Source organism: Podarcis tiliguerta (genome assembly GCF_965153285.1).
Source record: "Podarcis tiliguerta genome assembly, chromosome: 14".
NCBI classification, from domain to species: Eukaryota; Metazoa; Chordata; class Lepidosauria; order Squamata; family Lacertidae; genus Podarcis; species Podarcis tiliguerta.
The window spans coordinates 43,208,412-43,230,200 of record NC_139547.1 but is presented as its reverse complement, the minus strand read 5'-3'; the positions used below and the strand labels follow the sequence as shown (position 1 = coordinate 43,230,200).

Sequence of the window (21,789 nt, the reverse complement as noted above, 5' to 3'; positions counted from 1 at the left end):
TTCCATGCTGGGCTTGCCAGTTCCATTCTGGCTCCCTTCTCCACTCAGCATTCCATATCCACACCGTCAGCTAAAAACGAATGCTTCCAAAGCATAACAAAGCTAACATGTTGTGTTGCTGTTTTTTTTTACATTCGCAATGTACAAAAGAAAGAAGGGAAACTTAACAGCATAAGTTAAACAAGTAAAGAACGATTCCCTAATTTGTGAATGATGAAGTCTCTTTATATGTACAAATGAACAATTCCACCAGAGTTAACTACAGCAAGGCGTTTAATGAAGCTGGTTGTGTTAAGGCAAGGACCAGTTTAAACATTCTCTTTAAACATTTTTGTTTAAACATAAACAAAAATCAACATGATTCTCCCATTGTCATTTCATATACCTTGATTGGAAGGAAGATTGATGTTGGTTGACTTTTGATCCAGAGATCTCTTTAAAATCTCACATTTATTGAGTGTTCCTACTAGCGCCTACTGGAAGTGAAACATAAAAGTTCGAAGTTCTTCTCCTTAGGTTCCAACTTTGTCTCTGTTTGATGCAGACCTCCTTTAACTACGAATTTGTGACACCAGACAATAAGAAAGATCAAACAGCGCATTGGGAGTTTAACAAAGTCCTCTAACAATAAGAAACAATATATTGGCAACTGTCAATGCCATTTAACTGTATAAAATGTATAAATAAATAGTAGATTTGCAATAAGAAATAGTGTTTTACAATACAATAGCTTGGTCTTCCACTTGATCACTTGCTTGTAACCAGTGCTTGGAACTCTAGAAAAGCAAAAACAAAACCCAGATTTAATTATTTTGCTGTTGAGAAAACTAGACAGCTTTATTTTTCTTTTTCAGAATCCATACTGATTCTCTCTAATGATGTCACACAGAGACTTCTGCCAGAGACTGAATTCAATGGTTGCATACACACCATACATTTTAAGCGCCCCTCAAAGAATCATGAGAACTGTAGTTTACCCCTCAGAGAGCTACAATTCCCCACACCCTTAGCAAACTACAGTTTCCTAAATTCGGGGGAGGGAGGGGTGTGTGCTTTAAATGTATGGTGCTATAAATACACCTCTCTACCATTAACTGCCAGGTTTTTTATTGTATGTATGTTTTACCACACTTTGCCAGTGTGAGCCACCAAACCCTTTCTCCACACTGTGCTACCAATCTGTGTTCCCAGTCTGGACCCCTCCCCACATGCCATTTACACTGGGGAGGGAACTTCTATTTTGTTCAGTTTGAGCTCCCTTCTTCAAGGGAAACTCTAGATTGAGGGCCAGGAAGAGGGGAAGGTTAGAGAACCCTGCTCCCCTCCTTTGCATTTTACCAAAGAAGTACATCATATTTACAAGGAACAAGAATCAAATTCTGGGCAATTTGCAAGATAGAATCATAGAACCTGAACTTTCTGTTTTTGGATTTTAGTTTGTCTCGGAAGAAAATTCCAGAAGCCCTGATCACTTTTAATTTGTTCATTGTCATAAACTCCCTATCCCTATCCTCTGGCTGGGACGGGACGATATGGGATTGAGGGGGCAACTCCCATCTCTTGCGGGGGTGCAATTAGTGCCAGCACCGTCCGTTAAGAGTTTGGGTGTAATCTTCGATACCTCCCTCTCCATGGAGGCACAGATTGCAGCTATAACAAAGGCGGCATTTTTTCATCTCCGCCAAGCTAAGCAGTTGGCTCCTTACCTCTCTCGCCCTGACCTAGCCACTGTGATCCACGCGACAGTCACCTCCAGACTGGATTATTGTAACTCGCTCTACGTGGGGCTGCCCTTGAGACTGACCCAGAAACTCCAGCGGGTGCAGAATGCCGCAGCGAGACTCCTTACGGGGTCTTCGCTGCGAGATCACATTCATCCGGTGCTATACCAGCTGCACTGGCTCCCAGTGGAGTACAGGATCAGGTTTAAGGTGCTGGTTTTAACCTTCAAAGCCCTATACGGCCTTGGACCCTCGTACCTACGGGACCGCCTCTCCTGGTATGCCCCACAGAGAAACCTACGGTCTTCAAATAAAAACATCTTGAAGGTCCCAGGCCACAGAGAGGTTAGGCTGGCCTCAACTAGAGCCAGGGCTTTTTCGGCTGCGGCTCCAACCTGGTGGAACGCTCTGTCACAAGAGACAAGGGCCCTGCAGGACTTGACATCTTTCCGCAGGGCCTGCAAGACAGAGCTGTTCCACCAGGCCTTTGGTCAGGGTGCAGCCTGACTCCCTCCTTTGGCAATCTTTACAAAACTTTAGTTTATGGTTGCCATCAATTTTGATTTTAATTAATTTTTATAATGTTTTTATAATGTTGCACTATTTTGGTGTTGTTAGCCGCCCTGAGCCCGGCTTCGGCTGGGGAGGGCGGGATATAAATAAAATTATTATTATTATTATTATTATTATTATTATTATTATTATTAATAATAACAGGACAAGCAAGGAATACATGTCAGATCCAGGTGAATTAATAGGTAAGCATCCCGCTAATTTATCCCCACCTTCCACTCCAATTTTGCCATCTCCATCGGTGTCACCTGCCGCCAGGAAAGCATTGGTCTCCTTGTCAGTCAACACTCTGGCGCCTGGTTTGAAATTCTGCATGAAATTTCTGTCAGAGAAGAATTGATTGATGAGTGATAGGTTAGCAAGCTACAGTGAGGCTACAGTGTGGTTTTATCAACATTCGCCATGAAGCATTCCTTTCTGCTGGGAAAAAAAGCCTATGCAAAGCCTCCCCTCTTGTCAAGAAAAGCCATAGGGCAGGAAGAAATATATTTGTAATAGTCATAATAATTTGTTAACCTCTGGCATTCCCGCACCTCCAATACCCCTTTCATATAAGTTACTGCTTGCGCCCCCCAAATTCTTTCATATGCCAAAAAGTCACCCACCATCCAATCGTCCCGCCAACCAAAACAAGCTTTCATAGGCCATTGAGATCTCTTCTGCATTCTGCCACTTGGGCTGCCAATCTAGGTGAAATGCAAAGCAAATTCCACACGCTTGCTGTGCTTCAAAGTCCTGCATTTCCATTCCCCTGTATTCTCCGCAGCCCCTGCGCTTTAATTTGATGGGAGAGGTAGGTGAAGCTGATACTGTACTAAGGAATGCACAAACAGCTACTGTTGGGTCGGCCTCTTTGTTCTGCTACGTTTCTTAACCTCTGAGCCCTGAATATGGTTCCGTAATTCGTACGGAATGTGGCAAAGGTGCCACTGGGGACTTAAGTTACACCTGGGGTCTTATATTCGGAAAGCTCTGAAAGTGGCCAAAAAAAGTGAGAGGAAATGGCATTACCAGAAAAGAGGGCACTGGTCAGCATAAAATTTGCATTTGCTTCTTTAGATGTATAGGTGTAGCTTTAGGATAATTGTAATAAAAATGCAGTATATCTCACCCTAGTGCGGAAGACACATCTGGAGCAGGTATTTGTCTGCTCTGTCTGCTTTCCAGATGCTGCTAACTGTTCATGGACAACTTCAAGTCCCCTCCTGCTCTCCCTTCGGAGGGTTCGTTATCTTTAAACCAGACAGCCTTTCAACCAGAGGACTGTTCTCTAAGACATGTCTAGACCACCCTATGAAAAAACCCTAGTTCAAGTCTTAGCTTTGGTGCTGAATATCTGCAGGCAATGCATGAGCCTTTGCACCTTTGTCGTTAATTGTATGTATGTATATATGTATGTATGTATGTATGTATGTATGTATTTAACATGTATACCAGTTTATACTTCAAGAAATGACTAAGTGGTTAGAATATATATACATAAATTCTGCATTCAGTATGAGTGCAATAGTTAATAATAACAGTTTTTATGGCGATGTTATTGTTGTTGTGTTCAGCTAAGCCCCACGTAGAACAGACCCACTGAAATTAATGACTCTAAGCTAATCATGTCCATGAACTTCAATGGGTCTACTCTGAGTGGGCCTAGCACTGAATACCACCCATCACCATCTTCCATATTACAGTATAGGAATAATACAGTGCTGAAATAATGCATATGTAGCACTCTGATCACTAACGATGGAGTGTTTTCAAATGCTAAGGGAACAGTGCAGACAGAATCAAGCACTTCGAAGCATCCTTATTTTAGTGGGAAAGATGTAAACATATATTTACTATTTATTTAAAACATGCATATCCCAAACAGTGTATTTATGTGACTCGTACTTTTTCAACTGATATCAATTAAACTTAAAAGTACTTAACTTGGGCTGGATTGTGCCTAAAGTATTATTTATGTGTGTGTGTGAGAGAGAGAGAGAGGGGGGGGGAGAGTGAGAGATAGATAGAGAGAGAGTGAGAGATAGAGAGAGAGAGAGAGAGAGAGAGAGAGAGAGAGAGAGACTTGTCTGAACTATTTGCATACATCTCCACTTTGAGGAACATTTATGCTCAATGGGTTGGTTTCGGAGAACTGTGAATGAAAGGGCAATAGTCACTAATGCTACAGGGACACAGGTGGTGCTGTGGTCTAAACTACTGAGCCTCTTGGGCTTGCTGATCGGATGTTTGGCAGTTCGAATCTGTGTGGTGAGGTGAGCTCCTATTGCTCTGTGCTCGCTCCTGCTGACCTAGCAGTTCGAAAGCATACCAGTGCAAGTAGATAAATAAGTAGGTACTGCTGCGGTGGGAAAGTAAACTGTGTTTCCATGCACTCTGACACTCATCACAGTGTCCTGTTGCACCAGAAGCGGTTTAGTCATGCTGGCCACATGACCTGGAAAGCTGTCTGCAGACAAACGCTGGCTCCCTCGGCCTGAAAGCAAGATGAGCACCGCAACCCCATAGTCACCTTTGACTGGATTTAACCGTCCAGGGGTCCTTTACCTTTACATTTACCTAGTCACCAGTGCTGTCCTGTATGTGCTTAAGAATTTGTGCTATGCTATTACTGGAAGGCTCTATAACTGTTCTTCTGTTTCTGATTGTGTAAAAGGTTGCACAAGTTGTTGAACCAGCAAATCAACTTCTTTGGATCTAGTTTCATTTTGGATCTAGTGTCAGGTATGAAATAGTTTGTCCATAAGTGGAGCGCACCTTTCATCATGAACATAAGATGCCTTCTGCACAAGGGGGCATATTTGGATCTGACCCAATGGCATGCAGGTTAACTACCGATTGTAAAACTGAAAATTGTCTCTGGGAAAGGCATTTCTTCCCCTTCTACTCACTGCAGTTCTTCTCTCTCAATGTATCCACTCTTGTCCTGGTCAAGGACTCCAAATACTTTCCCCAGTTCTTCCTTAGATTTTTTGCTTAGACCCGTTTTCTCAAAGAAGCCTTTGTAAGTGAAGGAATCGGGAGCTTTTGAAGCAGAAAAATGAAAAGAGATGGTGAAATATTGGAAGAAAAAGGAGGGGAGAAGTTAAAGGAAATAGATTCCCCCCCCCCCTGACCATCGTACATGAATGAGGACAACTTGTCTCCCAAAAAATGTCATATTTAGCCTTCCATCCTACCATATGTTTTCAGGGAAGTTTGCCTTTGGGGTAGCAATTCTGCTCGAATCAATTATAGGACTCAATAAAGGGTCCAGGACAAATCAAATTACCATGCCTCTCAAAAAGGCACAGTAAATAAGAGTTGCATTTTAAGTTGGATGTGCGCGGATACAAAAATGCAAAGCAATTTGCAACTTGAAATTCACATAGTTTCAGCTGTGCACGTTGGGTTTCAGCAGCTGGGAATTATCAGCCTAAAAGGAGCCCAGAGACCCACAAGTTGGTCTTGTTTTCGAAACCAGACTGGGTAGGTCTAAAAAAGGACAATCATAGAACTTCCTTTAGGAATCAGGAAATGCCCATCATCATCTTCAGCTAATGGTTTGGCACCAACAAGCAGATCCTGCCCCGCAATGGAGGCGGTTAAAAAATGTTCTGTTTGCATGCATAAATATAAATATATATATATATTTAAAGAAGATCAAAACAAATAGAAGTGAATGCCATGTTGCAAGTTGGAGATAAGGTGAGTCCCACCAGGTAGAGGAGCTGTCAGGCCAAGACTTTGGGGCAAAGGTCTGGGGTCCCACTATGCAAAATGAGCCAGAAAAGCCCCAAACACAGCCGGGCTGGTGAAGTAGCAGATGCTGTCATCTAACAAGTGCCCTCCCTCCCCATAAGGTCACTGAACCCGGAGTCTAAAATTACCTAACTGCACTATTGGCCCAGGGTCTGAAAAGTTTGACGACTCTGGCTCTAAATCATGCTAAGATTGCAGAGTTCAATTATAGCTTAGGGAATATTCTCTCTGAGACGCTCGGCACTAGGGGCGAAGGTGAAATCTGATTCTACGGGCATTTAAAGCCAAATTTATCAAATCCACACTTTCCGAAGCGATATGTGAACCGAAACGCAGCTATCCTTCAAAATTCACACTTATTCGGATTTTGCAATGCAGTTATCCAACCAGTGTTAGCAAAAAAACGCATAAATTAGAAGGAAGTGTGCAAAACCCCCCCGAAGACATCAGTGGAAATAACATATAAAAATGCATTATATTAGGGGAAACGGCTTGCAAAAAAATGTGTACATTAGTCAAAGCTACATAGAAAAATGTGTTCGGTCAGAGAAATTTGCACATAAATGCTGATAAATTTTAATCAGGACTATTATTATTATTATTATTATTATTATTATTATTCAGCTTGTTGCAAAATGTGGAGAACTAAATTTAAGGCAGGGTAAATGAGAAACAGAGAACTTAAACTGATAGATCTTTCCATCCCAACTCAACATGTTGGTCTTGCACATACACACTTTGCTGTGGTTTCCAAACTCTGTTGTCTGCAGTAGCCTTTGGCATTGGCCTGAAATGACACCATGTCCATGCGATTTTTAGGGCGAGGAGGATGTCAAGATACACAGTTGTGGTTGCCGCTTAATGGGGTGGGGAAAACCCCTTGCGGGGTGGGGTGGGGGAGGAACTTCTGCTACTCCAGGGGCTAGAAATTGTTAGAGAATTTCTACCCCCTCCAACCCCGAGAATTTTGGTGAAAGTTTTCCTGCAATTTCTCTGCAGGCAAACAAGGTTGGGACTTTCAAGAGGCCATTTGCTCCCAGCTCTAGAATTTCCTTTTGCTCACCCAACAGAAACCAAAAGAAAAAGAAGGCTGCTTTGCTGTTTTTTTCTGCAAAACTTCCGAATCATTTTTGGGCGGCACCCACCATTCTCCCACAGCTATGCCCACAAATAACACATTGGGCCTTTGAAATCAGGGTGTTTTTTTCTATTAAGATTCCAAACAATAGCAGCAAAGAGGGTGGTTATACTGTAATACATCCGCTGGTTGTATTGCTCTTTGCACTTATAGCCTATTATTATTATTATTATTATTATTATTATTATTATTATTATTATTATATTGCCCACTAAGCACAACAACAACCTTTTTTTTTTTTTTTTGTATCTGCAATTATTACAAATAGTGTTATCACAGTTGTCATTCAGGGTTAGCACAAATTTTAACCAATTATATATAAAATAAATGTTGGGGGAAGCAGAGGACACACCTCCTCTTTGTGGTAGTTAATATACACAAAGAAGGTGGGCTGTGAATTTGATATATCAGATATTAATCACATTGGATATAGCCCCATATTTCAAAAAAATTATCCTCACCCAGGGCTAACCTAGTTTTGTATAAGCTTCTTTGCCTGTGTGATCCGCCATCTCCTGTACAAGCATCTAACTGAAAAGCCAGATGTACACTCTTAGAAACAGGGTTTGTTTGTTTTTTGTTTGTTTAAATATTCCACATCTCTGTCTGTCTTAAGTCTGTCTTCTTTATGAGGTGCAGACAACTCACAGTTATTGGTTGTGACAAGCTCACTGCCGAAATTATTTTGGATAGAATTCCTTCAGTTCATTGACACACAATTTCTAATTTACAAAACGTTGTGGCTTGGCTGTGTTTCAATAGCTGGTTAAGTTATTTTGTCTGCTTTGAGGGGGGAAAATAACTTTTTGGGAAGGATTGTTTGTTTGTTTTGCTTTGCATTTTTAGGAAAGCGCATTTTAGAAAAGTGTCTGTTTTTCCACTAGCGCTGCACAAACAAGTCCAGGAATGGAGAATGGAAGAGCAGGGAGAAAGTTACAGATTCCTTTAAAACATATTGTTTGCCTGAGGGTAGGGAAACCAAATACTTTTAAAGATAGAAATTACCTTGGCAGCTTTTCAGGGCAGCTTCAATGTCTGCATCAGACAGGATACCGGCGAAAGCCATTATCAAAGCTATAGGGGGAGGAGGGAGAAATAGTTAGCTGAGGTTAAAGACAGAAAGGAAAGTTATGAGGGCCATAGGGACACGGGAGGCTGCCTTAAACTGAGTCAGACCATGGGCCTTTGTAGCTCAGCACTGTCTACTCTGGCTGGCAGCAGCCATCCAGGGTTTCAGAGAGAGATCCGAATAGCATTTTCAAGCAGAGGTAACTACGTGCAGGAGGTCTCAAGAGTAGACGGCTGTAGCTGACAGAGCTCAAGTTGTTCTTCAGCCACCAGATGGGGTAGCGGCATGGGCTCTCCTTGTATCGCTAGGAAATAGTAGCAGCAGCAGCAGCAAAAGCAATGATTACAAGTCCAAGGCAAAGGAGCTGCCATTCAAAACCAGCGAGCAGAGTTCCTTCGTCAAAATAATATTTTATTTTATTTTTACAAAATCCTGTTGTCCACCCAGGTTGTGTTTTTTTTCCACCAGGATGGTCACAAAGGTGATTAATTTGCTCTTCTCTGATCATCCCCCCCCCCCCCCGTTTGCACAAACGCCAAAAACAAGCAAAACAAAAAATATTTGTGGTAATAAGAATAATAAGAATAAATCTCTCATTGCTTGACAGCTTCTTTGGTCTGAGAATCTCGATAAGTTCCCATGCAGGTGGCTATTTTTTTTTTAATGGCTTGGTTGTTGCCAATGGCTGCAAAAATAATAAAAAAATGGCAGGGAAAAAAATCTCTAGGCTGAAAGGCTAAACTCACCTTGTGGATGTTTCCCAAAGTTGAGAGAAGAAAAGGGGGCAGAAAGATCTAAGATCTAAGGAGAGCTCTTCTCTTAGGGTATTTGCTCGGGCAGAGACCTTGTCTTATATAGGCTTTAGTTAAGACCCCCCAAGCCTTTTACAGAAGTCCTGGGACCACGTCATTGCTCAAATGCCCCAGGGGATAAGATACTGTAGCTGACAAGACCTGCTAGCTAATCAAATTGATATTTATATCCCAAAGGAATGTACATCGGGTCTTAGACAATATAGCAAGTTTTCAGAGCCACACAAAGTCGCCCCCCAACTGCTGTCTCCTAATGACACCCAAGTAAAAATGATATTTATAAAATATAAAGTTGGAACATTCCCACCCCTCCATTTAGAACTTTTATCTAGTTTTCTATTAAATGATAAGATCAGAAGACTTTGCAGGACTGTCTCTATGCTTCCAGGAAGCAAAAACTCTGGCTTCAAAGAGGCTAGTTTGAGAGTAAATCTGTGCTGAGTGGGTCAGTCTCCAGAAATAAATCATGGCTTGCATGCAGTGCAATTCAAAGTGCTGGTTTTGGCTTATAAAGCCTTAAAAGGCTCAGGACTGCAAGGCCTAAAGGACTGCCTCTCCCCATATGAACCTGCTGCCCATTAATTTCAGTGGCCTACTCTGAGGAGATCAGTTATGAATTCCCACTTACCCTGCCCCTTAATCATCAATCCTACACACCCCTGGGAATAAGTCCTGCAGTATATATATATGAAAGAAAGATTAGCAGCCAACGAGGTACCCAGTGGCGTAGCGTGGGTTGTCAGCACCCGGGGCAAGGCAAGTAATTTGAGCCCCCTAACCCGTGGATTTGCGCCCCCTAACCCTAACCCCCAGATGTTGCGCCCGGTGCGGCCGGCCCCCCCTGCACCCCCCACGCTACGCCACTGGAGGTACCACACCAGTATCATACCTCAAGTCCCATTAAATTCAGTGGGGTTTACTTCTGAGTAAACATGCATAGGATTGCACCCCATACTTAAGTCTTCGCCTTTATTTATTTAAAAAATGACACACATTCCTATAATATTTTCAATTACAATGGTACCTCAGGTTACAGACGCTTCAGGTTACAGACTCCGCTAACCCAGAAATAGTACCTCAGTTTAAGAACTTTGCTTCAGAATGAGAACAGAAATCGCACGGCGGTGGCTCAGCGGCAGCAGGAGGCCCCATTAGCTGAAGTGGTACCTCAGGTTAAGAACAGTTTCAGGTTGAGAACGGACCTCCAGAACAAATTAAGTTCTTAACCCGAGGTACCACTGTACCTTAAAAACCAGGTTACTAACCAAACGGACCTGGAACCTGCGATCATCATCTGAGGCCCTTCGTTGTGTGCCTCTTCCACGAGAGGTCCAGAGGGTGACAACACGAGAATGGGCCTTTTCTACCTGGCTCCCCGTTTGTGGAAAGCGCTCCCCAGGGAGGCATGCCTGGTGCCTTCATTACACATCATTAGGTGCCAGATGAAAGTGTATCTCTATAACCAGGACTTGGGCTGATTAACATTCTATGGTCTTCTATGTATTTTATGTTCTCATTTTGTATGTTTACGTTGTGCACCGCCCTGGGATATTCAGGTGAAGGGCAGTATACAAATTTAAGTAATTAATAGAAGGGAGTAAGAGGCTTAAACTGAGGGCAGACCAGAGGATTCAGGAGAGCACATGGCTTCTGTTTGAAGAGCAAAGCCCGGAGCTCTATGCCTCCAGGACTACAAATATGGTGGCCCTAGGAATGGACCATCAAAGCAGGACTCGGCCTTTGCATCTGCCCACCCTTGTTAATCATTAGCAACAGCTATGGTTGCTTATGGGGCGCGGGTGGCGCTGTGGGTAAAAGCCTCAGCACCTAGGGCTTGCCGATCGAAAGGTCGGCGGTTCGAATCCCCGCGGCGGGGTGCGCTCCCGTTGCTCGGTCCCAGCGCCTGCCAACCTAGCAGTTCGAAAGCACTCCCGGGTGCAAGTAGATAAATAGGGACCGCTTACTGGCGGGAAGGTAAACGGTGTTTCCGTGTGCTGTGCTGGCTTGCCAGAAGCAGCTTTGTCACGCTGGCCATGTGACCCGGAAGTGTCTGCGGACAGCGCTGGCCCTCGGCCTCTTAAGTGAGATGGGCGCACAACCCTAGAGTCTGTCAAGACTGGCCTGTACGGGCAGGGGTACCTTTACCTTTTATGGTTGCTTATGAGGTGTCCACAAGGATAAACAATAAATAAACAGTAAAACCTATCCGTTAGGGCCAAACTCAGATTCCCCAAATTAGCCAGCCTCTATGGCATTTAGGTAATGTGGAGGCCCCTTGGATTATATAAATTCAACTCTAAATGCTCCGTCTTAACTGGCTCGTGGATTAAGCTGTTTGGCTGCTTCCCCGCTTAGAGCTGCTTCTCCTGGCAGAAATTATACACATGCTTGAGAGAGAGAGAGATCTGGAACCATCCCAGAAGTATGTCAGCTTTTGAGAAGGAACTCCCTGTACCATAACTGGCTGGAGGTCAGCCCATTCCAAAGCAGTGAGCTCCCTTGCACTCAGCAGCTGAATATTGCTTCTCTGGTTCAGGGGGGCAGGGGAATGGAAGATCTTCTGCTACGGTCTAGCGAGGGACTGGGAGGGATCTGAAAAGTGTGCAGCAGAGGCAGGGGGCCTGGGGAATGACCCAGGAGAGGGGGCCAGCGTTTTATAGGGTTTGGCGCTGCCTGCAAGGCAGGAGTCAAGGTGGGGGGAGGGGGAGGAAGAAGGTTCAGAGCAGTCTGAGACAGAGGGAGGCACGCAGGAATTCTCAGGGGTGGCGGAAGAGACTGTTCAGGTGAGGGACGGGCCAGTAGACTCCTTGCCATCCCCCGTCCTGCCGTCTCCTAGAACCAGGTGGGGCTTGAAGGGGCAAAAGCATCAATTGCTGGCGCTGTGGATTAAACCACAGAGCCTAGGACTTGCCGATCAGAATTTTGGCGGTTCGAATCCCCGCGACGGGGTGAGCTCCTGTTGCTCGGTCTCTGCTCCTGCCAACCTAGCAGTTCGAAAGCACGCCAAAGTGCAAGTAGATAAATAGGTACCGCTCCGGTGGGAAGGTAAACGGCATTTCCGTATGCTGCTCTGGTTCGTCAGAAGCGGCTTAGTCATGCTGGCCACATGACCCGGAAGCTGTACGCCAGCTCCCTCTGCCAATAAAGTGAGATGAGCGCCGCAACCCCAGAGTCGGTCATGACTGGACCTAATGGTCAGGGGTCCCTTTACCTTTACCTTTACCTTTAGGTAGAGCCTCAAGATGCATGTATATGCTCCATCAGATGAGGGTATGTAAGCTTTGGGGTGGTGGTGGCGTGATCCCACTGTTACGGCAACTGCTCAGCAGGGCACAAACCTGGGGGCAGCTGCCTAGAGGCGAGAAGTATATGGAGCACCATGGAAGTTGTTGTAAATGCATTTTTTGTCAATAAAGAATTAATTATCGGACATGTACCTTCCTTAGCTGGGGTGCCTAGGACCGTGGTGTTGAAACAGCAGTCCCAAAAGCATTGGGGTTTGCTGCCTTCAGACCTAAGAATATTTACCTGGGAATCAACCCAAATGAACACAGAACAGCTGACTCCTGAGAAAACATACACAATGGGGTTGTACTCTTCCTGGTGAGCGTAGCATGAGTGTTTAAATTACAGTGTGGTAGTGGACATCCCATTTCTCCTTCTCTGAGATTCACAGCGCACCCATTCGTCAGAACAGGTGTATGCAGTTATGCAATCTCTTGCAATGTGCCAATAGGTGGCACCAGAGGAAGGTAAGTACCAGAAATAATGCATCTGGTATAGTCTGTTCTCTAGCTCCATAAACTAAATAATGTTCCGAGTTTGGTAAATATATATGTGCAGAAATAAATAGTTTGGTAAGATTGCTGGTTGAAAGGAAAAAGAAAAGTTGTGGTTTATTATTCATGGCAAACAAAGCCATTCTCTAAATATAAGTTTTACATGTGGCCAAGATGGAGTCAATAAATTAACACCGCCACATGCTATCTCATACTTGGACTGACCAACTTGGAGAAGAAGCAGGAAGCAAGTGAAATCTGAGAGGAAGTGATTTTATTTACCAACAAGTAGTTATTAAAAGAGGGACGCGGGTGGCGCTGTGGGTTAAACCACAGAGTCTAGGACTTGCCGATCAGAAGGTCGGCGGTTCAAATCCCCGTGTCGGGGTGAGCTCCCGTTGCTCAGTCCCTGCTCCTGCCAACCTAGCAGTTCGAAAGCACGTCAAAAGTGCAAGTAGATAAATAGGCACCGCTCTGGCGGGAAGGTAAATGGCATTTCCGTGCGCTGCTCTGGTTCACCAGAAGTGGCTGTACGCCGGCTCCCTTGGCCAATAAAGTGAGATGAGCGCCGCAACCCCAGAGTTGGCCACGACTGGACCTAATGGTCGGGGGTCCCTTTACCTTTAGTTATTAAAAGAGAAGGAATCGGTGAGGGAGAAATAGGTTGCCTTTCTGTCTATCGCCCCCAACTGGTTCAGGTAACTTACTGCAAGTGTTATTGCACTACTCCCAACCAATAGAAAGCCTATTCTCTCATCCCGTTGATGGCATATAGGGACATGCTCAGCTCAAGTTGTTCCAGGCAAATTGGATTATGTTGCAATGGTTGTGCGTTTTCACTAGAGACTGGCATACTTCGGTACCTGCTGAAACCCACACCATTTCACTTCTGACCCCTGGAGTCTCCCAGTTCTGTTCCTCCTCCTGGGACTGTCTGAAAACATGACATGAGGCAACAAATGTCACCCTGCTCCAAGCCAAAGCGCAAAGTGCCCAAGACCAGCTGTATCATTAAGCCCTGATGCAGAAAATTTAATGAGCACTTGCCGTCCTCTGATTTAAATACGAAACACCTGAGTAGCCAAAAAGGAGGCAATGCATCACCACCCCAAAAGAGGGTGCGGTTGCATATGTTAATTAATATGGACTGAGGCATGCAAATGTGGAAATAATGACTATAATTGAAATAAAAAATGCAGTACACCCTAGTGAGAAAGACTGTGACTCGTGTTCCTGCTTCATCTGTAGTCCCAGTGCAACTTCAAGGTTCCTTCTTTTTTTTAAAAAAAATAATAATATCTTTATTAATTTAAAATAAATACATTTATGAGAGCACAGACGTACATACAAGTAAACAAACAAACAAACAAACAAACAACAGAAAAATCAAACAAACCACCACACTATAAGATACAAGAAGATTAATATAATTATCATCCTTCTGCTCTTTTTTCCTAGTGGTCTTTTATCTTTAAACTAGGCTCAGATCAGACAACCCTTCAGTCTTTCATAGAACAGGACAACGTGGTCATCCTGGTGACAATTAGGCAGTTGTCCTTTGTGGGAGGGATGTATGCCTTCAACCAACGTTCTCTAATACATTATCGACTTCTGGTAGTGGGTCATATTGGACCCAAAGCCACTGATTCTGTGGCCCTCAGCTTGAGTGCTGGACTTTGATCTGGGGCACCCGTGCCAAAAACCAAACAAAGTCCCACTTGCTTAAGGATAATTCGCTAGTTTCTCAACCTATTTGCCTCAGAATGTTGCTGTGCACAGCAAAACCGCCGCTCTGGACTTGGAAGAAGAAGGGTAGGATATAAACGATAAAATATCCATGTTGGAACCATGTCAAGCAAACGAACAAAAACGCAAATACGAAAGCTGCTTTGAGTTTTTGAATCCTGCCATTCAGAGAATTCATAGTCAGCCAAGAGGCGTTTATTTCAGTACCTCCTTCTGAGAAATAAATCTAACCCGTGGCTCCCCCGGCCTCCCCTGCTACGTCCCCCTCTGTCAGTTCACCTCCCGCTGTCTCTGTTTCTGTGAAATGACCGAGTGTTTTGCCAGGCTGCTGCGCTAAGACCACCCCCACGTGGGTTGGCTGCTAATTCAAAGGAGAAACCTTAGCAGTCTGGGTGTGAGTGTGGGATGGCTGCCTCCATATCCTCTTTCCCTTTCTCTGCTCTCCTCCTCCTCCGCAGTGGAACCATTTGGACTTCTTTTCGCTTCTCCTACAGATTCTCTCAGCCCAAGCTGCGCACACATCTTCCACAGGGCCGGCCCTACCATTAGGCAGAGTGAGGCAGCAGCAGCAGCCACCTCAGGCGGCAGGTGAGCAGCCATGAAGTGCTGGAGGACAGAAGACTGTGTGTGCCCTGCAGCTATAGCCCTCATGTGTGCTAAACTACGAGACCCCTTTGCCAGTGCTGACAGATAAAGCTGCCAGTTCTTTGTTTATCAAGGAAGACACCATCTTACCCTTTGTCTCAGGCAGCAAAGTATCTTCTGTTGTACTTTATCTTCACCATAGGCAGCATGATGTGTGCAGGTGTATATTGGGGAAGGTAGCCTTGCTCCTTGCTTTAAATATATGTGGATCTAAGCCATCATTGACACCATGGCTCTGGCTACAATGCATTGGCCATAAATGGCATCCCATCCTCTCTTTTCTCAAAGTTGCTCTGGATGGCATGCATGATTATCCCCCTCTCATTTTAACCTCCCAACAGCCCTGTGAGGTAGGTTAGGCAGAGAGTGACTTATCTGCCCATTGATATTCCTTATTTGTTGTAATCTGACATGCAAACCAGTACGCCGCCCTGGCTCTCAGAGGCTGGCTCCGTCTTTCCTTTTCTTGGGTTGGGTTCCTACTTCATGCAAGCAGTTTAAATGGTAACACCTCTTTGCAAGGTTGTTTACATTTCTCTTTAGAAGCTTAAGCATGCATTTCAGTTGGCTGAATATATTTTGTTAAAGCTCAGTTTGTTTCAGAAGTTGAGCCTTGCCCAATAAATTATGCGTAGGATTGCAATAATGAGAACCCTAATAAACTGGAGTACCGTGCTATGTGCTGCTGCTCTTTAGTGTGTGGGTTTGTGCGTGCATATATACATATCAAAGCTCCTTGTATTTTGGGGTGCATGAAATAGGATTTTGGATCCTTCTTGGGGCTTTGGGGGTTGTCACAATGAGCTCCTGCATGACAGAAGTTTACTACTGAAAGAGAAAGCCATGCATGCTGTCATTCAGCTCTTTAGAGAAGCAGCAGTATATAGATAGATAGATGATAGATAGATAGATAGGCAGCATTAAGGAACAAGTACAATTGAGATTGGTTTCAAACATGTAGGGATGAAAAGATCAGCCGATTCCCAGTCTGTGCCACTTTTGCAAGTGTTCATTCACGCATAACCTTCATTTTCTATTTTAAAAAATCCACATGAAATATTGCATTTAAATACTTGTTTTTAAATCATTTCTCTCCCAAAATGCACGTTTCTAAATTTATTTTATCTCAAAACACACTTAAAAAAAAACATTTAATCCAATTTTTTTTAAAAAATAATGCTAATAACTGCATTACAAAATTCCGAGAAGTGTGGAATCCAAAGGATCGATGACATTCCAACCTGAACATTGGTCTGTATCGCAATTCCCAAAGATCGATTTCCTTTGATTGTGTACACACATGGCAATTAAAGAATGAACTCTTGTGTGCTGCTTGTTGCTTCACACATGAATATTAACGCAGCACAGAATGTGGAAGAGAAACTGAATGGATGTTGCAGTTGACGTGAGATTTGCGTTAGAAGCTTAAATGCAAAGTGATTTATGTCTTATCTGTGAGAACACCCTGAGGAGTTCCCAAATGACATCACTGGACAAACACCATCAAGGGATATGACCACTGCGTCTGTCCCTATAAAAAGGAGTAAAAGAACTTGGCTGGGGCAAGTGGCCATAGTACCCTGATCAGGGCTTGCTACCCCGTGCCTAAGAGTCTCAGGGGTGAGTGACGTCCTCCTTATTCCTAAGCCAAATACTCTCCAGAAGGACACCAAGCAGTAGCTTGTTACAGAGGCTCAGACACGCTAATAACCAAAGCAGGGTGAAATCGCCGCGTGATTTCATGCATGTGCATGATTAAACTTGCACATTATTACTGCACCAGGCATGGTCCCCATTAAAAATGTAATCAAATCCATTGTGCAAAGAAGAGTTGCCAATAATATCTTACTCAAGATCTGGGGCATGCTCCCTAACCACCACCCCACCCCGGCCATAGTCAAGGGAATAAGCAGAAAGAAAGCAATCTAATTGGTTCGCCATTTGCAAATTGCAGCCTGGCATTTGGCACCAGCTCTCGTTTCAGCCAAGAATTAACATCAAAGACTTTGAGGAGAGTCTTAGGATTTATAGTCATGATAATTCTGCATTATGCTTGACTGCCAAGGCATCAGGGGATGTGCACTGCTAGGATTCCTTGTCTGAGTTCATAGTCTTACATCTGCCAAACAACTCAAGCTTCATACTTGGCTGTAATTGAACTGCCCCAGGCATTACGTGATCGGCTTGCAATTCGTGGCTATGTCAGTAAACGAAAGTTATATAAATGTTCCAGCGGGCTTTGTTTCTGCAGTTCTGGAGTGTGGGGTGGGGTGGTGGGGGCAGGGAGGCAGCCCAACAACTGTTTGTTGCCTCTAGGCTACATTCCTCACTCAATTCCAAAAGAGATTATAAAAATTACACCAAACATATGACTTGGAACCAAATCAGACTAAACAGGAAGACAGTTAATCAATTGAATCTTGCAAGGGTATGTTGCATCTCCTTTGCATAGAAATATAACACAGCTCCTCTTCTTGGACAACTTGGCACTTCTAAACAGCTATGATGAAGTATCTGCAAGGCTATCCCATCCATCAGATAGAGTGAACATTTGTCCCGAGTGCCAACTGTGCAGAAGATGCCAAACTGGCAGCTTGCATATCAGTATCTGGGAGGAGCAAAGTGGGACAAAATAGGAGGAGGTATCAAGGCTTATGCTGAAACGGCCACAGTGCGACCCTTGAAACTGTGTAATGGGGTATTCCATTACCATTGCCTTCTAAAGAGCATCAATGCCAGAGGTTTTCGACCTTTTTGAGTCCACGGCTCCCTTGACCAACTACATTCTTTCTGCGGCACCTCTGTGGGGCTCAGGAGCCCAGTTATGTCACCCCTTGCCTGCAGAGCCGGCAGCCCCTCACCCCTTTTCGAGCACCCTCCCTTGTGAAGTTTTCCCTCAGTCTCCTCTCCTCTCCCCTCTCCTGGGGAGTCGTATGGGCAGCCTGGTCTCTGGGCTGCCCCCCTCTCGCCCAAAGAGAGGTGCCCCCTCTCACAGGGGCCTGGGCAGAGGATGCCCCCAGCCCAACAGAGACTGGTCAAGGTGAACATAGAGCCAGCACCTTACCTTGGGAGGCAGCAGTGACAGCAGCAGTTGCTGCTGGGCCTGCGTGGTGGAAAGGTTCACCTTCAGCATTGCACACAGCAAGCACAAGAAAGGCCAGTCCAGTGCCTGCCTGCCTGGCTGGCTTCCCACTTTTCCATCCATCCCCAACAGCAAGGTCTGGTGGACTGGCTAGCTGGGCTCCCTCACCCACTTGCTTGCTGACTTTGAGGCCGCCTAAGCTCCTGGCAATCGGCACCCCCTGACCAGCCCCAGAGGCACCATTAGTCTGTGGAGCTTGTAGCCAGGGCTGCTGCAGCAAACAGCTGTGCAAGCCTTTTGGAGGCAGAGACACAACAGGGCATCAGAGGAGGGAAGGAAAGAGGAACAGAGACCTCAAAGTTGCTCGCAGTACCCTGACTATCATTCAAGGCACTCCAGGGTGCCACAGCACACTGGTCGAAAGCCACTGATCTATGCTGTTATTCATTGAAATGGGGATGGCACAGGAGATGTATCCTAGTTGTGCCTCAGGGTAAGAGATGGTGGGGGGATTCGATCCAGTTTGCATGTAAAGGTGAACATTCCTTATTTGCACTTTCCAAAAACAGTACAGAACCTTCCCCTGAAATTTGCACTTCTCTGAATTTTGCAACACAGTTCTCCAGCCAAGTTGTTGGTATCCGTCTGTCTCGAGAGACATTGGAGTGTACCTCCAGGGGTGAAGCCGAACTACTTGAGAATCACAGCGTCTGCTGTGGCTAGAGAGGTTTGCAACTCATAACTGCTGCCTCCCGCACTGTCTTTGCTGCGTTAGCAGCACTGACGTGACTTCTCTGGGGAGCAAGCCTGGGCAGTGGGGTTGCCCAAATGACCCCCGCTTGACCTCACTGATGTGGTCCAAAGGAAAGCAGAGCAATAAATTTGGCACTCTCTTGGCTGCAGGAGTTGCCAAAAGGAGATGTGCAAGACACCATCCAACCGCTTTAGGGAGTCACTCCAGATTTGTGTAGGGTTTACTCTTTGCCTTTTCTTCTCCCAAAGGTGTCCCACAAGGCAGAGGGTACAGATTTTCCATCAGGTTTACTCCCAAACCCTCTCTCACAAATGTGTATAGCTGCAAGGCAGTTGAGGTTTAGGATCTGAGATTCCCTTCTCCTAGATGAGCTACCTTCCCAGGTTGACAAGCCCCATCTGCACCTCTACAGTGCATGCAGAAACCTCCTTCTTAACCATTGGACCCACAATTGGTCTCATCCACTCAATCAACCAACCAACCAAAGCCTGTCTTTGCATGCAGGGGAAGTCCCTAACTCAAGGGTTTGAGACCCATTGGCTACCCTCGCCTGGTTTAGCTGGCCAGACAGAGCCTCTTCTTCCATCCTCCATTAACTTGCATGGGAGGAAGATATAGATATCCCCATTAATTTGCATGATACAGGGGCAGAAGAAGAGAATGCAACCCTAGAAACAGCTGGGGGTTGAGTGGGAATCTCACCCTACTGTTAAGGACTCTTGGGAAACAGTGCCTTGGTGCCAATGAGAGATTTCCTCCTCATCCAAATACTTATCTTCAGAGATGCGATTTTTCTCAGGGCCACAGTAGGGGAGGAAAAGGTTAGATTCTCCCCATGCCAGTTCTGATCCTGCTCATTATCAGCTAATGCAATTTGCATTTAGCCCTCCCCATTAAATCTAACATCACATGTAGTTTGGCATTTCCTTTATGCCACGCTGTGACATCATTGCATTAGGACTGTCACACCAACAGACAGGAGCAAAATTGCTACCAAATACAACTCTGCTTTGCCAACAGCGATGAAGGCTGCAAATGGCCAAAGAAATTGTTCCTGGGATAATCTGTTAAAGAATAATTGAGAAGTGTAACAATATGCCATCACTTTATAGCCGTTTTTCTCCGTTGTGTTGTGCACTTTCAAAAATAAAACCATTGCCATTAAAAATATAGTACCATTCATACTTATTTTAATCTTCCACCGAATTTAAAATTTAGAAAGGAACCAGGAGCTTATTCCTTGCAATGAGCTCTCTTTCAGTTCCACTTGAATTTCTCTCCCAAGCTGGGACTGAACTTGTTTTATTTTTAGCCCTCTTGTTAGCAACTCTTTTCCTTAAAGATCACAAGAATTAAACTCCAGAAAAATGAGACAATAAATACACGAGGTGTCAAGACCATGGAAATGTGTCTTTGGCACAAAAGAGGAGAGGGAGAAGGAGAGAAACTTGTAAAGAGCAAGGGCCCCCACCCACCCTCAGAAGTCTATTTATGGTCTCCCTTTTTCTTTCCCCAGCCAAAGTCTCCATATTGCAGATGATATTGCTTTCTACTAGTAGTACTGTTAACCCTAGGGAGCTCGTTTGCAGAATCCCATTGTTTGACTGGCTGGATGCGGAGGAATGGTTGGAGGCAGCAGCTGGAGAACCCACAAGGGACAAAGGCGGGATGATGAGGAGTGGTCAGAGGGAGAAGCCTGGGAGAAGCCAGTGTCGGAAACTGGAGAGGTAACAGGGCTTGGTCAGCAGGGAGTCTGTGTCAGAGAAAAGTCCTGAATCAGAATTAGAGGCGGAAACAAGAGAGGAAGGGAGCCAAGAGGCAGAGATGAGTCAGACTGGCGAAGAAGCCATGGTGTCTCCCACTCCTGCTGTGACAAGCTCCCCTTCCCGGCCCAGTCTCCCAGGACCAGAAGAGGGATGAAGAGGGATGAGCAGAGGTAGACGCACTGGCGGAGTCTCAGATTGTTTGGGAAAGACCTGGGGGTGAGGGGATTTAGGCATCTGTGGGAAGGAGAGGACCTTCAGCCTCTGCAACTACCCCATAGGGGCAAGTCTTGCCAGGAAGAGTTGCTGTGCTCACTAGGTCTAGCACCCCTGCACAGCCCTTGTTTCTTCTAATAAAGATTTAACTTCACATACTCTGTGTGAGTATTATTGCTGGCTGGCTCCCTGACACCCATTAGGCATTGGTAGTGCAGGCCCATATAGGGCTTGGTTCGAAGGTGGAAGCCTCCTGGCCTCAGTCATTAGCCTTGGGAAAAGCACAGTGCTATTTTGCTCTTCTTTCCTTTCCCAGTTGTCCCAAATGCACCTGCCGTGCTCTTCCACAACTTGTGTGCAGCAACGAAGATGAATGTTGGAAGACTCAGGACAGACAGAAGAAAGAACTTCAGGCAGCATGTCGTTATATGGAACCACAGGAGGCAGGCATGATCACCAACTTGGATAGCTTTAAAAGGGTCATACAAATACATGGAGGACAAGACTATTCATGACTAGTAGCCATATTGGCCATACCTTGCATTATGCCACTCGATGCCAGTCGCTGGGATATGCAGACTGCTGTTGTGTTCATGTCCAGCTTGCAGGTTTCTGACAGGTTTCCAGCAATTGCGTTTTCAATAATATATGTGTTACAGTGGTACCTCGGGTTACAAGCACCTCGGGTTACAAACATTTCGGGTTACAGACTCCGCTAACCCGGAAGTAGTACCTCAGGTTAAGAACTTT

At 45.1% G+C, this 21,789-nt stretch overlaps 1 protein-coding gene across 1 annotated transcript; it reads right to left on the bottom strand.

Annotated features, from left to right (window-relative positions):
- Positions 1 to 255: 255 nt before the first annotated feature.
- LOC310664544 (parvalbumin, thymic-like) lies at positions 256 to 9,162 on the bottom strand. Its single transcript, XM_083413853.1, has 5 exons — positions 8,989 to 9,162; positions 8,179 to 8,247; positions 5,186 to 5,318; positions 2,507 to 2,616; positions 256 to 776 (listed from the first exon to the last, which is right to left on the bottom strand). The coding sequence occupies exons 2-5, from the start codon at positions 8,237 to 8,239 to the stop codon at positions 748 to 750; spliced, it is 333 nt and encodes a 110-aa protein (XP_083269979.1). The 5' UTR covers positions 8,240 to 8,247; positions 8,989 to 9,162; the 3' UTR covers positions 256 to 747.
- Positions 9,163 to 21,789: the final 12,627 nt, after the last annotated feature.